The sequence below is a fragment of the Corylus avellana genome, chromosome 3, assembly GCF_965113065.1.
Source record: "Corylus avellana chromosome 3, dhCorAvel1.hap1.2, whole genome shotgun sequence".
In the NCBI taxonomy this organism is placed as follows: domain Eukaryota; kingdom Viridiplantae; phylum Streptophyta; class Magnoliopsida; order Fagales; family Betulaceae; genus Corylus; species Corylus avellana.
Genome location: NC_142492.1, coordinates 30070663 through 30086246, shown reverse-complemented (window position 1 = coordinate 30086246; position 15584 = coordinate 30070663). Strand labels below are relative to the sequence as shown.

Genomic DNA, 15584 nt, shown 5'->3' with positions numbered 1-15584 from the left:
TATGTTTAAATTGCAGGAAACTTATTCATGCTATCTCCTATGATTCCTCTTGCTGATGAACACGTTGTTTCTGCGTGTATATCTGCTTGAGTAATTTTTTGCGAAGTAAAAGTTATTGGTCATAAAAATTGTATCCAAATTTTGGAGCTATTGCTATGAAAAATACTGCTACACAAGGCTTATGAAAAGTTTTTTTTTTTTTTAATAAGTAATGTTGCATATCAAAAGCGCAAAGGATCGAGAAAAGCTTATGAAAAGCTTTTGTTTCCGATTCCTGTTAGTGTAGCTAACAGGATCGAGAAAGTCCAAAGAGATTTCTTGTGGGGAGGTATGGGGGATGAGCCCAAGTTGCATCTTGTAAGTTGGAATCAAGTTTGCAACCCTCTTCGATATGGTGGTCTTGGCATTCGGAAGATGTACCAGTTTAACCAAGCTCTTTTGGGGAAATGGCTTTGGAGATACGCAAATGAGAACGGGGCTTTTTGGTGTAATTTGATCAAAGCTAAGTATGGAGATCAAGAAGGCGGGTGGTGCACGAAGGAGGTCTTGGGCTCTCATGGTGTGGGTCTATGGAAGCATATTCGTAAAGGGTGGAATTTCTTTGCCAAAGGTATTCGTTTTGAGGTGGGGGAGGGTTCGAAAGTCAGATTCTGGCATGATATTTGGTGTGGGGACAATTCTTTGAAGCAAGCTTTTCCGTCCTTATACAGTATCGCCAGACATAAAGAAGCTTGGGTGAAGGATAATTTTATTGGGAGGAATGGGGTTGTTGAGTGGAATGTCATTTTTGTTCGATCGGTCCAAGATTGGGAGATGGATTTGATTTCTCCTTTTTTTGATCGGTTGTATTCTTGCAAGGTCTCCCTAGGCAGTGCAGATCGTATTTGCTGGTCTTCGTCCAAGAAGGGCAAGTTCGAGGTTAAGTCGTTCTATAAGGCCTTGACCATTTCTAATCAAGAGGAGTTTCCTTGGAAGAGCATCTGGCGTACTAAGGCGCCTCAACGGGTGGCTTTTTTCGGATGGACTGCGGCCTTAGGCAAAATTTTGACTCATGATACGCTGCGTAAGAGGAACATAGTGGTTATGGAGTGGTGTTGTATGTGCAAAAAGACCGGAGAGTCAGTTGATCACCTGCTTCTCCATTGTGAGCTCGCAAGTGCTCTTTGGCACATGATTTTTCAGCGTTTTGGGTTGCATTGGGTCATGCCTTGCAGGGTGAGGGCCTTGTTTGCTAGTTGGTGGTCGGGAGGACGTTCTCGAAGCGCGGTTGTGTGGAAGATGATACCTCTGTGTCTTATGTGGTGTATTTGGAATGAAAGAAATGCTAGATGTTTTGAAAATTCCACTAGGACCATAGAGGAATTGACTCATTTCTTCTTATTTACTCTTTACTCTTGGACGGCCGCTTGGCTAGCTCCTTTAGTGATTAGTTTCTCTGATTTTCTTTTTCATTTCTCCCCCTCCTAGGCGCTCTCTATTTATACTTCCCGTGTATATGGGTTGCGCCCCTCTGCGCTCTTTTTATATATATTCATTACTTATCAAAAAAAAATATCAAAAGCGCAAAGGGGCGCAACCCTAATACACATGAAGTATACAAGAGAATGGTTTAAAAGAAAAAATTAAAAAAGCCTTAAACCCGCAGAATAGGCTCTAGTCTTGCCTTTACCCCGACTAGAACCACTGCCATTAGCATCAAAATTAATGGAGCATTCCAAAATTTTAAGCTCCCTCTTCCCCATAAGCTTAGAAGCAGAAATCTCATCTTCAAGAAACCGACCCTCTTCAATGACAAAAAATATCCATGAGTCTTTTCTCGTCACCCCTAATATGGGAGCGGCTCCCAATGCGCTAAGCTCAAACTCGGAATAGCCCTCAACCCCCACCTCTCCGTTCTCTCCATTCCCTATCTCAGCGCGCCCCCCCCCCCCCCCCCCCCCCCCCCCCCTTCCTTCCCCTTGAGGATTCACCCTCCTCAATGATGATACCAACCACCGGAATAGGGGGCCAGAGGAAAACACCCGAAACCGGAAGAGGATGGAGGCTGAAGGAAGAGGACAATCCCGGCATAAACTGGGAGAACACAGGCCTAGGCGAAGGTAGAGAGATAGCTTCAGAGCCAGACGATGAATGCAGCCCAAATATCCCTTCCGCCTCACACAACCCAAAAGACCCTAATGACCCTACAATCCTGAAACTTGCCTTCAATCTGCGGTGGTAAAACTTCACCGGCTTAGGAGGGGGGCCAACGTTCTGCTGGGGACGTTCATTAGTGAAATCTAAGTAGATGCACTTGGCACTTGGGCCCTTACCAGTCTTCGACGAGAAAACAGACACCGACGAAGAACCCATCCCCAACACAGCCTCGACGATCATATTGGACCCATCAACAGCATGTTCAGACACCCACCAATAAGAACCTAGAACAACCCCATCCAATTTAGCAACATCATTCGCGGGCCTGGGAGGAAATAGAAAGAAATCACCGGCTTCGACAGAAGGTGCCTGAAAACACCCATAACGGCAGAAATCGTCGGGCATAGATGCCAAACTACCCTGCTGGACCTTTGTCTCTGGACATGTGGCCACCTTTGGTGAAGTTGCTGGAACCAAAAACACCTTCTGCGAGACAACCCCTCACCGAGAGGACTTGGACTGGGGCTTAGGCTGAAACTTGAAGTACCGCTTTAAACCCCAGCGCCAGCCATCCTTATGACACCCAGCATACTGGGGCTTAAGAGAGGCATCAAGTCCAGCCCAACTAGAAGGCCTTCAACCAGCCCGAAAAGAACCCATCCGAACTCATTACGAAAAAGCCCCAGATGCTTCTTTACCCAGTGATTGATGGAAATGCCCTTCGTCTTCTTCATTGAATCAGTTGCCGCTAGAGATGGGTTCGAAACACTCATCTTCTTCGGTAAATCCTACTGGACCAAAATCGCCGGCTTGTCCAACTCAAAGCAATCCACCACTAAACGCGGCTCATCTCCGCCGTACCTTCGCTCAAAACAGGCTGACATTGGGAACAAATCAAGCAGATGCGAAGACAAACTTCAGCCCAATGGATTTCACCTCGGAGCCTGACGCCAATCATAGCACCTCCACAAAGGAATGTCCAGAAGGATATCTAGAAGAAGAATCAACCAAAACGACCTTAGTCTGCCCCGGCAAAGAAGGAACCTCAGAAGCCAAAGACCCAGACTTTCCTACATGAAGTGTCAACATCTGCTGCAGCTCACGTGCGAACCGATGCCAGCCCCGCCCATTATGGCCCTTTGGGAGCCGGATGATCCCTTTCCGTCCACCCTCAGCGTAGATGACCACCTCTAGAAACCTTCTTGCGTTGTTACCACCCCCATGAACCATCAACACCTTCGCATCCTCATGGTAAAGCTTGACAATATCTTCCTTCGCTGATAACTGAATTGCCTCTTCCACCGTAGCCACCAACCATGCAGAAGATAGACGATCCCTACAAATCCCTTCTTCCTTTCCTCCAGACGAAAGTCAGGAGACCCTTCCTTTGCCAACAAGCAGAAGGCTTTTGCTTCAATGGAGAAGCAGCGTTCCATTACAACCTCACCGGAACAACCTCCAAGAGCTTGGAGACATAGCCCACACCCTTCACGATCAAAACAGAAGGGAACCGAGCCCTAGCAAGTAGCGCCTACACGCGCCACTGCTGGGGCGGAGAGATAGAAATGAGAAGAGAGAGAAGGGAGCGTTTTTTTGTTTGTCAGCAAGTGTCTTTTCATTCTTGAAGATTACCACATGGATTCTTGAAGATTAATTTAAAGAAATGGAATTAGGAGTGATGGAACAAGATCGCACAGTGCAAATCCATTTATTTCTTTGGGTATTGCAGGCCATGAAGCAATAACTTTTGTAACCTAGGTTTGATATTTTATGCTGCCTATCAATTTGATTTTTTGGTCTGCCGGTGGTCATTTCAGAGCACCCAGTTGACGTCAGTGTGCTTTCTTTCTCGTCGGAGGCCACACCAATGGCGATCCAGCGCTCGCAGTCTGTTCTAGTCATAGACCTGAACTCGTTGGGGGTTGTACACGTACTAGTGAGTCCTGATGCTCAGCGTGAGGGGTCCTCTTCCTCGTGGGTTCAAGCCGAGTTCATCCTTTGTTGCGGGTTCTGCATACATGGGCCTTGGGTTGGTGTTGGGTCCTGAAGCGGGTCTTGGGCCTTCAAGCATTGGGTCTTGGGGTAGCCCTATTCAATCTTCGCAGAAGGCGTAGGTAGACTCCTCCCAAAAGATGTCTAAGCCCTTGATGTTTTATAAGTGCAAAAACAAGGATAAGAGGTAGTCGAAGGCTTGTGTTGATGTGGGTTATCTCAGGTGGGGTTTCCTTGAGCTGAGCTCTTCTCTGACATGTCACGGTGATCCTGGTCCGTCTCATTCTTCTTCTGTGCTGGACAGTGTTCCTGGGGAAGGGATGGATGAGGATTTGGGTAGTGTTCCTCCATTATCTCCTTTGGAGTGGTCTTTGCTTTGCTCCAAGGTGGGGTTTGGCACCAAGGGGCACAAGGAAAAGACTGTGGCCTTCCTTTATGCCCTTGATTAGGAGCATTATCGGGAGGATAAGATTGTTGGTTTTGAGCATTAAGGGTCTAGGTTTTTGATGTTCTATGATGCTCTTGTTTGGGTTGGGTCAGTGTTTTGTTGTGCCTTTCTTTTGTATACTGCGTGTGTACACCAGGATGCCTTATGCTGATTTTAATATAATTTGCATTACTTATCGAAAAAAAAGACATTCATTGAAAGTTGTAATGCATGCCAATAAATCTTGTAATAAATATTTCCATGTTTGACAATCGATGGACACTTTATGGAGCTACTATTATGTTAAGGAAAGAAACCTACATAGCTGTTCATATTGTTTTAGGTAAATTTCTGTCAAATGGTTATGTTGGTGCCATTAAATCATGATACCATATTTTTGAATCAGCTTTATAGTCTGGATTAAATTTTTGAATGAGAAATTTTTTCATAATTATAATTTTACTTGTGCTACAGATGAAGACATCCCACCAATGCAATTGAAAGAAGCTGTTTTTCGATGTATAATGCAGTTGTATGATTGCCTTCTAACTGAAGTGCATGAGCGATGTAAGAAGGGGTTGAGCTTGGCAAAACGTTTGAATAGCAGTTTGGCCTTCTTGTGTTATGATCTGTTGTCCATCATTGAACCTCGTCAAGTTTTTGAATTGGTATGCATTCTGGTTAATTTTAATCTTTATTGTTGCATATATGCATTTGTAAGAATTCTGTTGCTTTGTTGCATATATGCATTTGTAAGGATTCTACAGTCAGTCAGGCTTAATCTAACATAGGCCAGTAGTGTTGAATCTGTTGTGTTATATTCTGAGAACCCTTTTTGTGGATAGACTTAGTGTTACATTAAAGAACATTCAATAGTAGTTTTCATCACTTAAAATCTGGTAAAAGTGTATATTTCCAAGGAATTTAAGTAATGCCAGCTCATCCACCACGTCCTATATTTTGAGGAGAAGAAGTCACAAACTTATCAAATAATGTAACTGGATCCACACTAATAAGATGTCCTCTGAAAGTTCATGGAATTAAGACAGTTGTGAATTTCTGAAGAACTTTCAAATGTACACCTCCACTAGACCTTATGCACAGACCAACCAGCTGGCAAGTTTGAAGTTCTGAGATAAGTTCCCTGTATTACTCTTGCGGTGCCACATTATTTGTGAAACTCTAATGTAGGTTTTTCTTACACTGCAAAAGGATGCCTTTTGCTGGTGATTGTTTCACCTCCATTTTTACAGCACTGTGGTTTCAGTTGGATTGCTGAATTAAATTTGTGTTTGAATTGCCAAATTGGTTCTATACAAGGCTTTTGCTTTATTAAGAAATGGAATGTAGTCATGAAGGTACTTATCTTCCTGAATCTTAGCTTTTGGGATTTTTATTGAAATGTTTGAGATCTGCCTTACCAAGTTTTGTTTTTTGTTTCTTGTTTTTTGTTTTTAATTTTTTTTTATTGTATTTCATTTTCTTATGAGCTACGAAGGTGTGTTGAAGACCAACAACTATACATATGAAATAAGAAAAATCATGAAGGCCTTTGAGTTATTTAAAAAAGAAAAAAAAAATATATAGAGAAACCTACCTTAGTAATGCAGAATGGGTTTGTGCAGCCTTACTCGAGCAATGGGCTATTTGGCCCAGAAGCAGTGGACTTTGTTGTTTCTGTTCATGGTTGTTGCCCTTTTTCTGTGATCATATCGTCTTTACGTTGTCTTCCATCTGCTGCAGGTGTCCTTGTACCTGGACAAGTTTTCTGGGGTGTGTCAAACGGTGCTCCATGACTGCAAGCTTACATTTTTGCAGATTATATGTGATCAGGACCTTTTTGTTGAAATGCCTGGGAGAGACCCTTCAGATAGGTGATTTATGTAACTTGTTTTGGTATTTAATCACTTTTATTTAGATTACTGTGGACCTTAGAATGAATTTAGTGTCTCTAAGTAGCACAAATTTCTATATGTGAACTTGTTTATTTGATATAATTTTATTTGGTATACTGTTTTCTGTTCCAGATGATCTAATTTCTGTCTTATAATATTAAACAAAAATGTGATATTGCAATTGCTGATATTCCTCATGGTAGTTGATCTGTGAAAATTTACTTGCTGCTATCTTTCAAAGTCTCTAAAGCATATCATGCGACTATTTATTGGAGCTTTTGGATGCTATCAAACTAGAGGACAGAAACTTTAGGAAATAACAATTATATGCATATTTGTAACAATAATAAGCTCCAATATTTAACAAACTTGATATTTTAGTATTGCAACAGGGACATTGCTGTATTGAGTTAACTTTATGGTTTTATCTATTTTTCATTTCGTTAATCAAATTATCAGCATGGGAATATATCTCTTTGTTGTTCAAGTGTGTTCTGTTTTTGGGTAAGCCAAATGCAAAAACTCATGTAGTCACAAGTTGGGATTATTTATTTGCTTACTGTCATACTTGTATAGAAGAGGACAAACCATTTGATTCTTACACATGCAAGATAAAGTTACTACTTTACCAAATTACTATTTTCTTTATTCTTTTCCATATGGACGATCTGTATTGATTTCAAAAAATAACGGTAATAGGGGAAATCTGTAGAATGGTGCATACTATTTTTAGAACAAAATGAACTCATTTGGGGATATCTCAAAAGAGTACGAAGGACTTGTAGAATAGGTTGGAGGGGGTAAAGCATTATTGTAGTTTGTACTGAAACAAGAACTAAAAAATTGTAATGTTAATTATTTTCAAGATCTTGCTATGGTTATCATAGATGTTGAAAATTAATAAAAAATATTTATATTCCAACTATCCTTTCAGTGAAGGTTAAAAACACAGGAATCTTGCATTGTATTGCCTTGCAGTATGCTGATTATTGTTTGAAGAATCGTAATTATTCTAATTTGGGCTAATTTGTGCTTACAATGTGTTTTAGATATTACGTGGTTGCTGACTGTACATAAAAAAGAGAAATGTTTGCTTTTTATCTTTTACAGATGGGCAAATCCACCATTGAATATATGAGACCACATCTAGGTCCCACAGATTCAATGGTAGATTTGCAAAAAATAGGCAAGAAATGGATGCGTAACACGTCTCCATAAAAAAAATGGATGTAATCACTAACTTTTTATTTATATTTTGTATTCTTCCTTATCTTTTATCTTCTAATATTTATTTCTTTCAAGATTTAAAATCTGTTTGGATCATCTACTTCAAGTGAACGTGGTATGTGATGTGTACTTGACTTAAAAGGATGTCCATGTTGTAGGAACTATCTTTCATCTGTCTTGATACAGGAGGTTTTCCTTACTTGGGATCATGACGATTTATCTCTGCGGGCAAAGGTAAGTGTTAGTTCAGATTATTGGCACTGACCTTGATTTCAATTAATATTTTCTTTTCATTCTTTTGAGAGGGTGGATGTCCGTTTTATCCATTTTTACTTGCATAATGTGACTGTTATTTATATTCAGCTACGTAGTGCATACTATTGTAAAAGATATGTAATACATCATTTTCATTCTGTTATATGACGCTCTCCCATGTGTGTAGGCGGCTAGAATCTTAGTAGTCCTTTTGTGCAAGCATGAGTTTGATGCTCGATACCAAAAGCCTGAAGATAAGCTATATATTGCCCAGCTATATCTTCCACTTATTGGACAGGTGCATATTGTTAAATTAATTTTCTGAAGTAGTTTATTTTTTAATTCTATTGAACCTCTGCTGACAAAAGTCATTAAGTTTTGCATTACCTTAAGTTGTGTGTGTAAATTTTGCAGCTGTAGTTGTATACTAGCTAGGAATATTAAGCGTCCTTTCTGTATACTTTTGCCTTCGTGGAAATTGTAAACATGCAGAGCTCTTTATCAAAGCTAGAAGAGTTGCTGAATGAGATAGTTTATTGAGCTTTGCAGTTTTATCATAATAGTTTTGTGAGAAGTGTTACTGAATGAGATAGTTTAATGGTGAGCAGTAAACTGAGTAGATTGAGCGAATTGATTTTTAACGGTGGAACTATAAGGGTTGAGGAATAGATAAAAATAACTTTGATAGGTGAAGATTGGAGCCAATGGCCGTTGGCCTAAATGGCACCTCCACCCCCAATAAGAAAAAGGTATTTGTTATGGTCGTGGGATTCAAGTCCTGTGGGTGGGTGAAGACTGAATGCCTGAGTCTGAGGAAGAACTTAGCTTTGGTCCATTCAGAAATCTGCTTTCATATTTCATCCATCTTGCTTTTAAGTCTAACAAAACTATATTTAACTATTTGAATGAATTAGGATGGGAAAAGATGAATGTTTGTTCTCAATGCTCTCTTTCAAGTGGAGAATTTCTTGAGAAGAAAGAGAAGGAAGTGAGACTGCAAAATTTGCATTTATGGAACAACCCTAAGTAAAAACTAGAGAAGTGGGAACTAGGTAATGTACAGATACAGTGTTAGGGACTATTGAATTATCCAAGCTGGTATTCCTGTAACAATAAAGGAAGCAGTAAAATTTACGAAAGAAATCATAGAATTGATACCAAATGCACAAGACCACTCAAAAAAATCTTAAGCATGATGATTTCAACTTAGTAATAGATAATTTCTCAGCACCAAATGTTCAATTATCTCCGTTAGAAGAGTTATTAGGGTTTGTGAGTCATTAGGGTTTGGGGGTATTTTAGTCTTTGTGATATTTCTCAAACTTTATATAATAAGATGTATGGTAGACTACGGAAGGAGATAGTAATGTGCATTCACCTTTTTGTGTCTAAATCGTTCATGCAAACTACAACATGGTATCAGAGCTAAAGATCATGAGTTTAATAAACCTTCACTCCGTCAATTCATTCCATTTAAATTAAAGATCACCTGTGTTGGGCCTGGGTCTTACCTAAAGAGAGTTTGAGCCCACACGTGAGGGAGAGTTGAAGTATTAATTAAATGATGAAATTTTTCTCTTCTTATAAGCTTTAGCTTTTAGAATAAATGGTAGTTTAACAATCTCCTTCCCTTGAAATTCTCTCCATTAAGCAAAAGGGGGGTAGCATTCCAAATGTGAAAACTCTCATACTTTCCTAGCCAACCTTGCCGCCCAAAGAGCACATCAATCACCTTCTTGGGCATACTGTTGGACTGACACAGAAGACTTGCAATCTCAGCTTGCACACCACTGCACAATGAATCAACATATGTTCAATAGATTCAGCCACTACACAAATCCACAAATGCTTCCTAGTTTCACCACTACACGATAACTCCATACTTGGTGTACAGCTTCACTACTGCACTTGCACGTACAACAGCAATCTACGTGAATAGTATCTCTTTTAGTGTGATTGGCTGTTGTTAAAATCTTCCCTAATCTGTTTTAACTCTATCTCACATGATCAGGTCCTTTGCTCAGCGGAGCCCTAGAATATAATAAATCTAATATGGAATAACTCCCAATCATAGAAAGCTCGTATCATCTAATAGGCCCCAAACACGAGTGCATATAAACATTTTTACCCTCTGCTATTAAATAAAAATCTGTGAACAACTCTTTCAAAGCATGATCCTCACATCTGAAGATGCAATAGTGTCTGTCCAGAGTTTTTAGGGTACAGGAACGTTACCAGCAAGCATATAGGCTCCTTCCTAGAATGAAAAAAATATAAGCTGTGAAGATAATTCTCCAAGCTTATGAAACTCTGCAAATAAAATAAAGTGCAACATTTCTATGCTGCAATGCCAGTAGAGATAAATTCATGCAAAGGTTTATAATTCTGTGAATTGCCCCAGTTTAACTCCCTGCAACTTTGCAATGGGTACAAAATTTCTTGATTAGCTAAACAGGTCTGCTAGATCTCTAGCTATGTATGGATAATAACCTGTTCTTCCAACAAATAGACCGTTCTAATATCGAAAATGTAGAATTGTATCATTTTTTTTATGCGACTGTCAAATACAAGTTGTCGAAACCATCCAACAATTATTTTATAATTTATATCGTTAGATTTCATAGGGTGATTGAGGTGGTTCTGTTTTTTATCATTCGTGTTATCAACTTTGGATCATGATTCTTCCTGTTCAGTTTTCATAATTAGTGATTCTTTTGTCTATGCAGATCCTAGATGAAATGCCTGTCTTTTACAACCTAAATGCTGTTGAAAAGCGTGAAGTTTTAATTGTTATTTTGCAAATTGTGCGCAATCTTGATGATGAATCACTTGTCAAAGCATGGCAGCAAAGCATCGCTCGGACTAGATTATTTTTCAAACTTATGGAGGAAGGCTTAGTTCTTTTTGAGGTTGCTATTCTGTTTAAAAATTCACTTCCTTTCAGATCATGTGATTTTATTTTGTTAGTCAGTTAATTTTACTTCTTGTTGAGGCAACGGCATGGTTAAGTTCATAAGCTATCATTTTCGTAATCTATAATTAATTATATTATTTTGCGAGTTTATATTATTTGTTGTTTTATTAAGTGTAGAATTCTGCTGTTGATGGTATGTTTGGTTCCAGTAAAATGTGGTAGTAGCTTTAAAGCTTTTTTCCAATGTAAATAATTTTTTTTTTAATGAATTTAGGGGGGTATTAGTGTTTCATTAGTTCATTTGGGGGTCAGGTAAGCCCACATAGCATTTCCTTTCAAGACTAGGTATTTTGCATTCCTTATTGCTAAATGTCTCCTCCCTGTGATCAGCTTTCTGAAATTACGTACTTTGTTGTCTCTTCCATGATACCTGAACAGAATATTTCTAAGGATTTCTTTCCGTTAGTTGATATATGTTTTTGTTTAATGCCTTACTAAATTTTCCTTTTGTATGTATTTTTATGTTTTGTCATTATAGCTCATGCTCTTATTACATCAGCCGTAAAACTAATTTTTTATTATGTTCTTTTACAGCATAGAAAACCCGCTGATGGCATGCTTATGGGCTCTAGTTCTCGTAGCCCTGTTGGGGATGGACCTGCTTCCCCCAAGTACTCTGAAAGACTTTCTCCTGCAGTTAACAACTATCTGTCTGAGGCATCAAGACAAGAAGTCAGAGTTAGTTGATATTTCTGTTGCTTTAAGTTCTGAAAATCTATATTTTCTGTGTTTTGTCTACTATTTGCTTTGTGTTATTCACTCCTTGATTGTGATGTTGGCTTTATGTGCATTGAATGTTACCTTCATCCCTCAGACGCATCTTTGTTCAAATTGCTGATATTTATGATATACCACATATTCTCCGTATCCTTATGCACCTTGAACCTCTTTAATGCAGCCACAGGGAACACCTGACAACGGTTATTTGTGGCAGAGAGTGAACTCCCAATTAAGCTCCCCTACCCAGCCATATTCCTTGAGAGAAGCTCTGGCTCAGGCACAGTCTTCTAGGATTGGAGCTTCTGCACAAGCACTTAGGGAATCTTTGCACCCGATATTGAGACAAAAATTGGTAGAGTTTCGCATTGAAAAATCAATCATCTGTTTGAGTGCTCCAACTGCTCCAAGAAATTACTAATGTTCTGTTTTATATATATTGTAGTTATTTTAGACAACTGATAATTTCACATTCTCTTCAGGAGCTTTGGGAAGAAAACTTAAGTGCTGCTGTCAGTCTTCAGGTTTTGGAAATAACAGAGAAATTTTCCGTCATGGCAGCATCCCATAGCATCTCTACTGACTATGGAAAACTTGATTGCATCACAGCTATATTTATGAGCTTCTTCTCTCGAAATCAACCTCTGGCTTTCTGGAAAGCTTTGTTCCCTGTCTTCAACGGTGTATTTGATCTTCATGGAATAACTCTAATGGCAAGGGAGAACGATCGTTTCTTAAAGCAAGTAACTTTCCATTTACTTCGACTTGCAGTTTTCCGAAATGAAAGCATCAGGAGAAGGGCTGTAATTGGGCTGCAGATACTTATGAAGGTATGCTCTGTGAAGTTCATAGATTCCTGCTCTTGTTCGTAACTCAAATTATGTTCTTTATTTTTTGCAGAGTTCCTTCTATTACTTCATGCAAACAGCAAGGTTAAGGGTCATGTTGATTATCACATTATCAGAGCTGATGTCTGAAGTGCAAGTGACTCAGATGAAGGCTGATGGAACACTAGAAGAGAGTGGTGAAGCACGGCGTCTTAGAAAATCTTTGGAGGAAATGGCAGATGAATCTAAAAGCCCCAACCTATTGAGGGAGTGTGGACTTCCTGAGAGTGCTCTGTTGACAATTCCAGAAAAATTGACAGAGAACAAGTGGTCTTGGTCAAATGTCAAATATCTCTCCGATGGTCTTCTCCTGGCCCTTGATTCCAGCCTGGAGCATGCACTGTTAGTAAGTTCTCGGCAATATTTGCGCTCAGTTTGAGTTTGAGAGTAGTGAGATTAATTATTGAGTTAACACAGTACACTTGGCTCCAGTGGGATGATGATGGTACACGAGACTGGGCAAAGGGTTGATACCTCACCTCCCAAGATGTGTATCTTTCTTTCATTTCCGTTTTATATGTTACTTTTCTTGTAGCTGACACTTTGTGTGTGGAGATATGGCATTGCTTCTAGTTCATGGTGGGAGCCAACTATTACAGAGCTGCTTTCCTTAAATAACTTTATGTAGTGTGGTCATTTTATCTATAGATTCTATATTTGTGTATGGAAGAGTGATGTCTATTTGCGTCAAAGTTGATAGTTACCTATACACATCAAAAGTCGGTCACTCAAAGAGACATGCACTTCGTAGAAAGTACTAAGAACTTTAAAAATATACATTTACATACAAGTTTGCATATTCTTGTATGTTTTTACATACAAGTTTACATTCTCTTTGCATTGCCACTGATTTGTAAATACAAGTTTGCATATTCTTCGCCAAAGGGGATTGAATAAATTCATCCAACTCTAAATGTGTTCATCACTTGTCTTACGTTTGTCGGTATAAATAAGTTCTGTTGTTCTGACAAGATAATACCTTCTGCATTATTTTTCACAGGCCTCTGTAATGACTATGGATAGATATGCAGCTGCAGAAAGTTTCTACAAACTTGCAATGGCATTTGCACCTGTCCCAGATCTTCACATAATGTGGTTGCTACATTTGTGTGATGCTCATCAGGAAATGCAGTCTTGGGCTGAAGCTGCCCAGTGTGCCGTGGCTGTTGCTGGTGTTGTAATGCAGGTAACACACTGTTATTGGTGCTTGGTATTGAACCTTTTGTAGCAAAATATTTAAAATTGAAATGTAATGTTTGTGAATTCAAGAGCTTCCACTATTCTATCACATTCTTGTGGAGAGAAGTTATCATATTCAGTACTTTGCAACCAGATGGAAGGGAATATATCCCATGCCTCTGCTGTTTGCTTTGAACAGTGTAGTTGAACAAACTCTACTAAATGGCGTACCTAAGTTGTCATACTTAAAATGGTGGAGGACTTAATATGCATAGGCTGCCACCTGGGCGATTTAGGACAATTTGGTTAGGATATTATTGGTTTTCAAGTTAGCTAATTTTATAATCTTAGTGGTTTTAGGTGGGTTGAAACTAGAAACTTCTTACAGACAAATTTTTAAGTAATTATGCAAAATTCTAAGCTACTGGCTCCTGTGGTGGTTATTTGGTACTTTATTTCCCAATAATGGCCATTCTGTGCTATGAGGTGCAATTTCTTGGGTAAGAACCCATGGTGAGTACTATCCGCTTTGTATGGGTCTTTGAAATTTATGCTACTGTTCTCTTTGAGACACTTGCAATCTGATGTGGTTTTGTGCGGTTTTCTTTTGGCTCTTTTTGTTTCTCCTTGTGGAGTGCAGAACTGGAGTGTTGACTGGATAATTTGAAGAGTGGTGCTGACTTATTATCTGCTTTTTGCTGATATACCTAATTAAAATTACTGTAGGCCCTTGTAGCTAGAAATGATGGTGTTTGGAGCAAGGATCATGTGACTGCTCTTCGGAAAATTTGCCCAATGGTGAGCAGTGAGATCACGTCTGAGGCATCTGCAGCCGAGGTAGAGGGATATGGTGCTTCAAAACTCACAGTTGACTCTGCAGTGAAGTACCTGCAGCTTGCTAATAAGCTTTTCTCTCAAGCTGAGCTCTATCATTTCTGTGCCAGCATTCTGGAACTTGTAATTCCTGTTTATAAAAGCAGGAGGGCGTATGGACAGCTGGCTAAATGTCACACATTACTCACTAATATCTATGAATCAATCCTTGAGCAGGAATCAAGCCCAATTCCTTTCACTGATGCCACATACTATCGCGTAGGATTCTATGGTGATAGATTTGGGAAGCTTGACAGAAAGGAGTATGTATACCGAGAGCCCCGTGATGTACGGCTAGGTGACATAATGGAGAAACTTAGTCATATATATGAGTCTAGAATGGATGGCAATCACACTTTACACATTATTCCAGATTCTAGACAAGTGAAGGCAGATGAGTTACAGACCGGAGTCTGCTACCTTCAGATAACTGCTGTTGATCCAGTAATGGAAGATGAGGACTTGGGAAGCAGAAGGGAGAGGATCTTTTCTCTTTCTACCGGCAGTGTCCGTGCACGTGTCTTTGACCGCTTTTTGTTTGATACCCCCTTTACGAAGAATGGCAAGAACCAAGGCGGATTGGAAGACCAATGGAAGAGGCGGACTGTGCTTCAGACTGAGGGCTCCTTCCCTGCGCTCGTGAATAGGCTCGTAGTAATTAAATCTGAATCTCTTGAGTTCTCCCCAGTAGAGAATGCAATTGGAATGATTGAAACCCGGACAGCTGCACTAAGAAATGAGCTTGAAGAGCCTCGCAGTTCTGATGGGGATCAACTTCCACGTCTCCAGAGTCTACAGAGAATTCTTCAAGGCAGTGTTGCTGTTCAAGTGAGTTGTGCTGATTTTGTTTCTTATATCTGCTTTCCATATTACCAGTTTTTGCAATGTATATTGATGACTTCAGATCTCAGTCACTAATATTTTCCCTGAGTTGTCTTTTTTTTTTGCCCCTTTTTCTTGAGATGCCCCGTAATCGAACTTACGTTTGGCATTGCTTATCATTTTCTCTTGTCTCATGGCCA

At 39.6% G+C, this 15584-nt stretch overlaps 1 protein-coding gene across 2 annotated transcripts in view; it reads left to right on the top strand.

Moving 5' to 3' along the window:
* SPK1 (guanyl-nucleotide exchange factor) overlaps nucleotides 1-15584 on the top strand; it is a 32996-nt gene that overhangs the window by 16983 nt on the left and 429 nt on the right. The window contains exons 19-29 of one of the 2 annotated variants that reach the window (XM_088514224.1): nucleotides 5030-5223; nucleotides 6299-6429; nucleotides 7836-7911; nucleotides 8120-8230; nucleotides 10659-10841; nucleotides 11441-11578; nucleotides 11805-11978; nucleotides 12106-12453; nucleotides 12524-12856; nucleotides 13511-13696; nucleotides 14416-15390. In XM_088514224.1, the coding sequence (XP_088370350.1) occupies nucleotides 5030-5223; nucleotides 6299-6429; nucleotides 7836-7911; nucleotides 8120-8230; nucleotides 10659-10841; nucleotides 11441-11578; nucleotides 11805-11978; nucleotides 12106-12453; nucleotides 12524-12856; nucleotides 13511-13696; nucleotides 14416-15390 (2849 nt within the window). Of the gene's footprint in view, nucleotides 1-5029; nucleotides 5224-6298; nucleotides 6430-7835; nucleotides 7912-8119; nucleotides 8231-10658; nucleotides 10842-11440; nucleotides 11585-11804; nucleotides 11979-12105; nucleotides 12454-12523; nucleotides 12857-13510; nucleotides 13697-14415; nucleotides 15391-15584 lie in introns of both variants that reach the window. The other variant, XM_088514223.1, reaches the window with a different exon arrangement.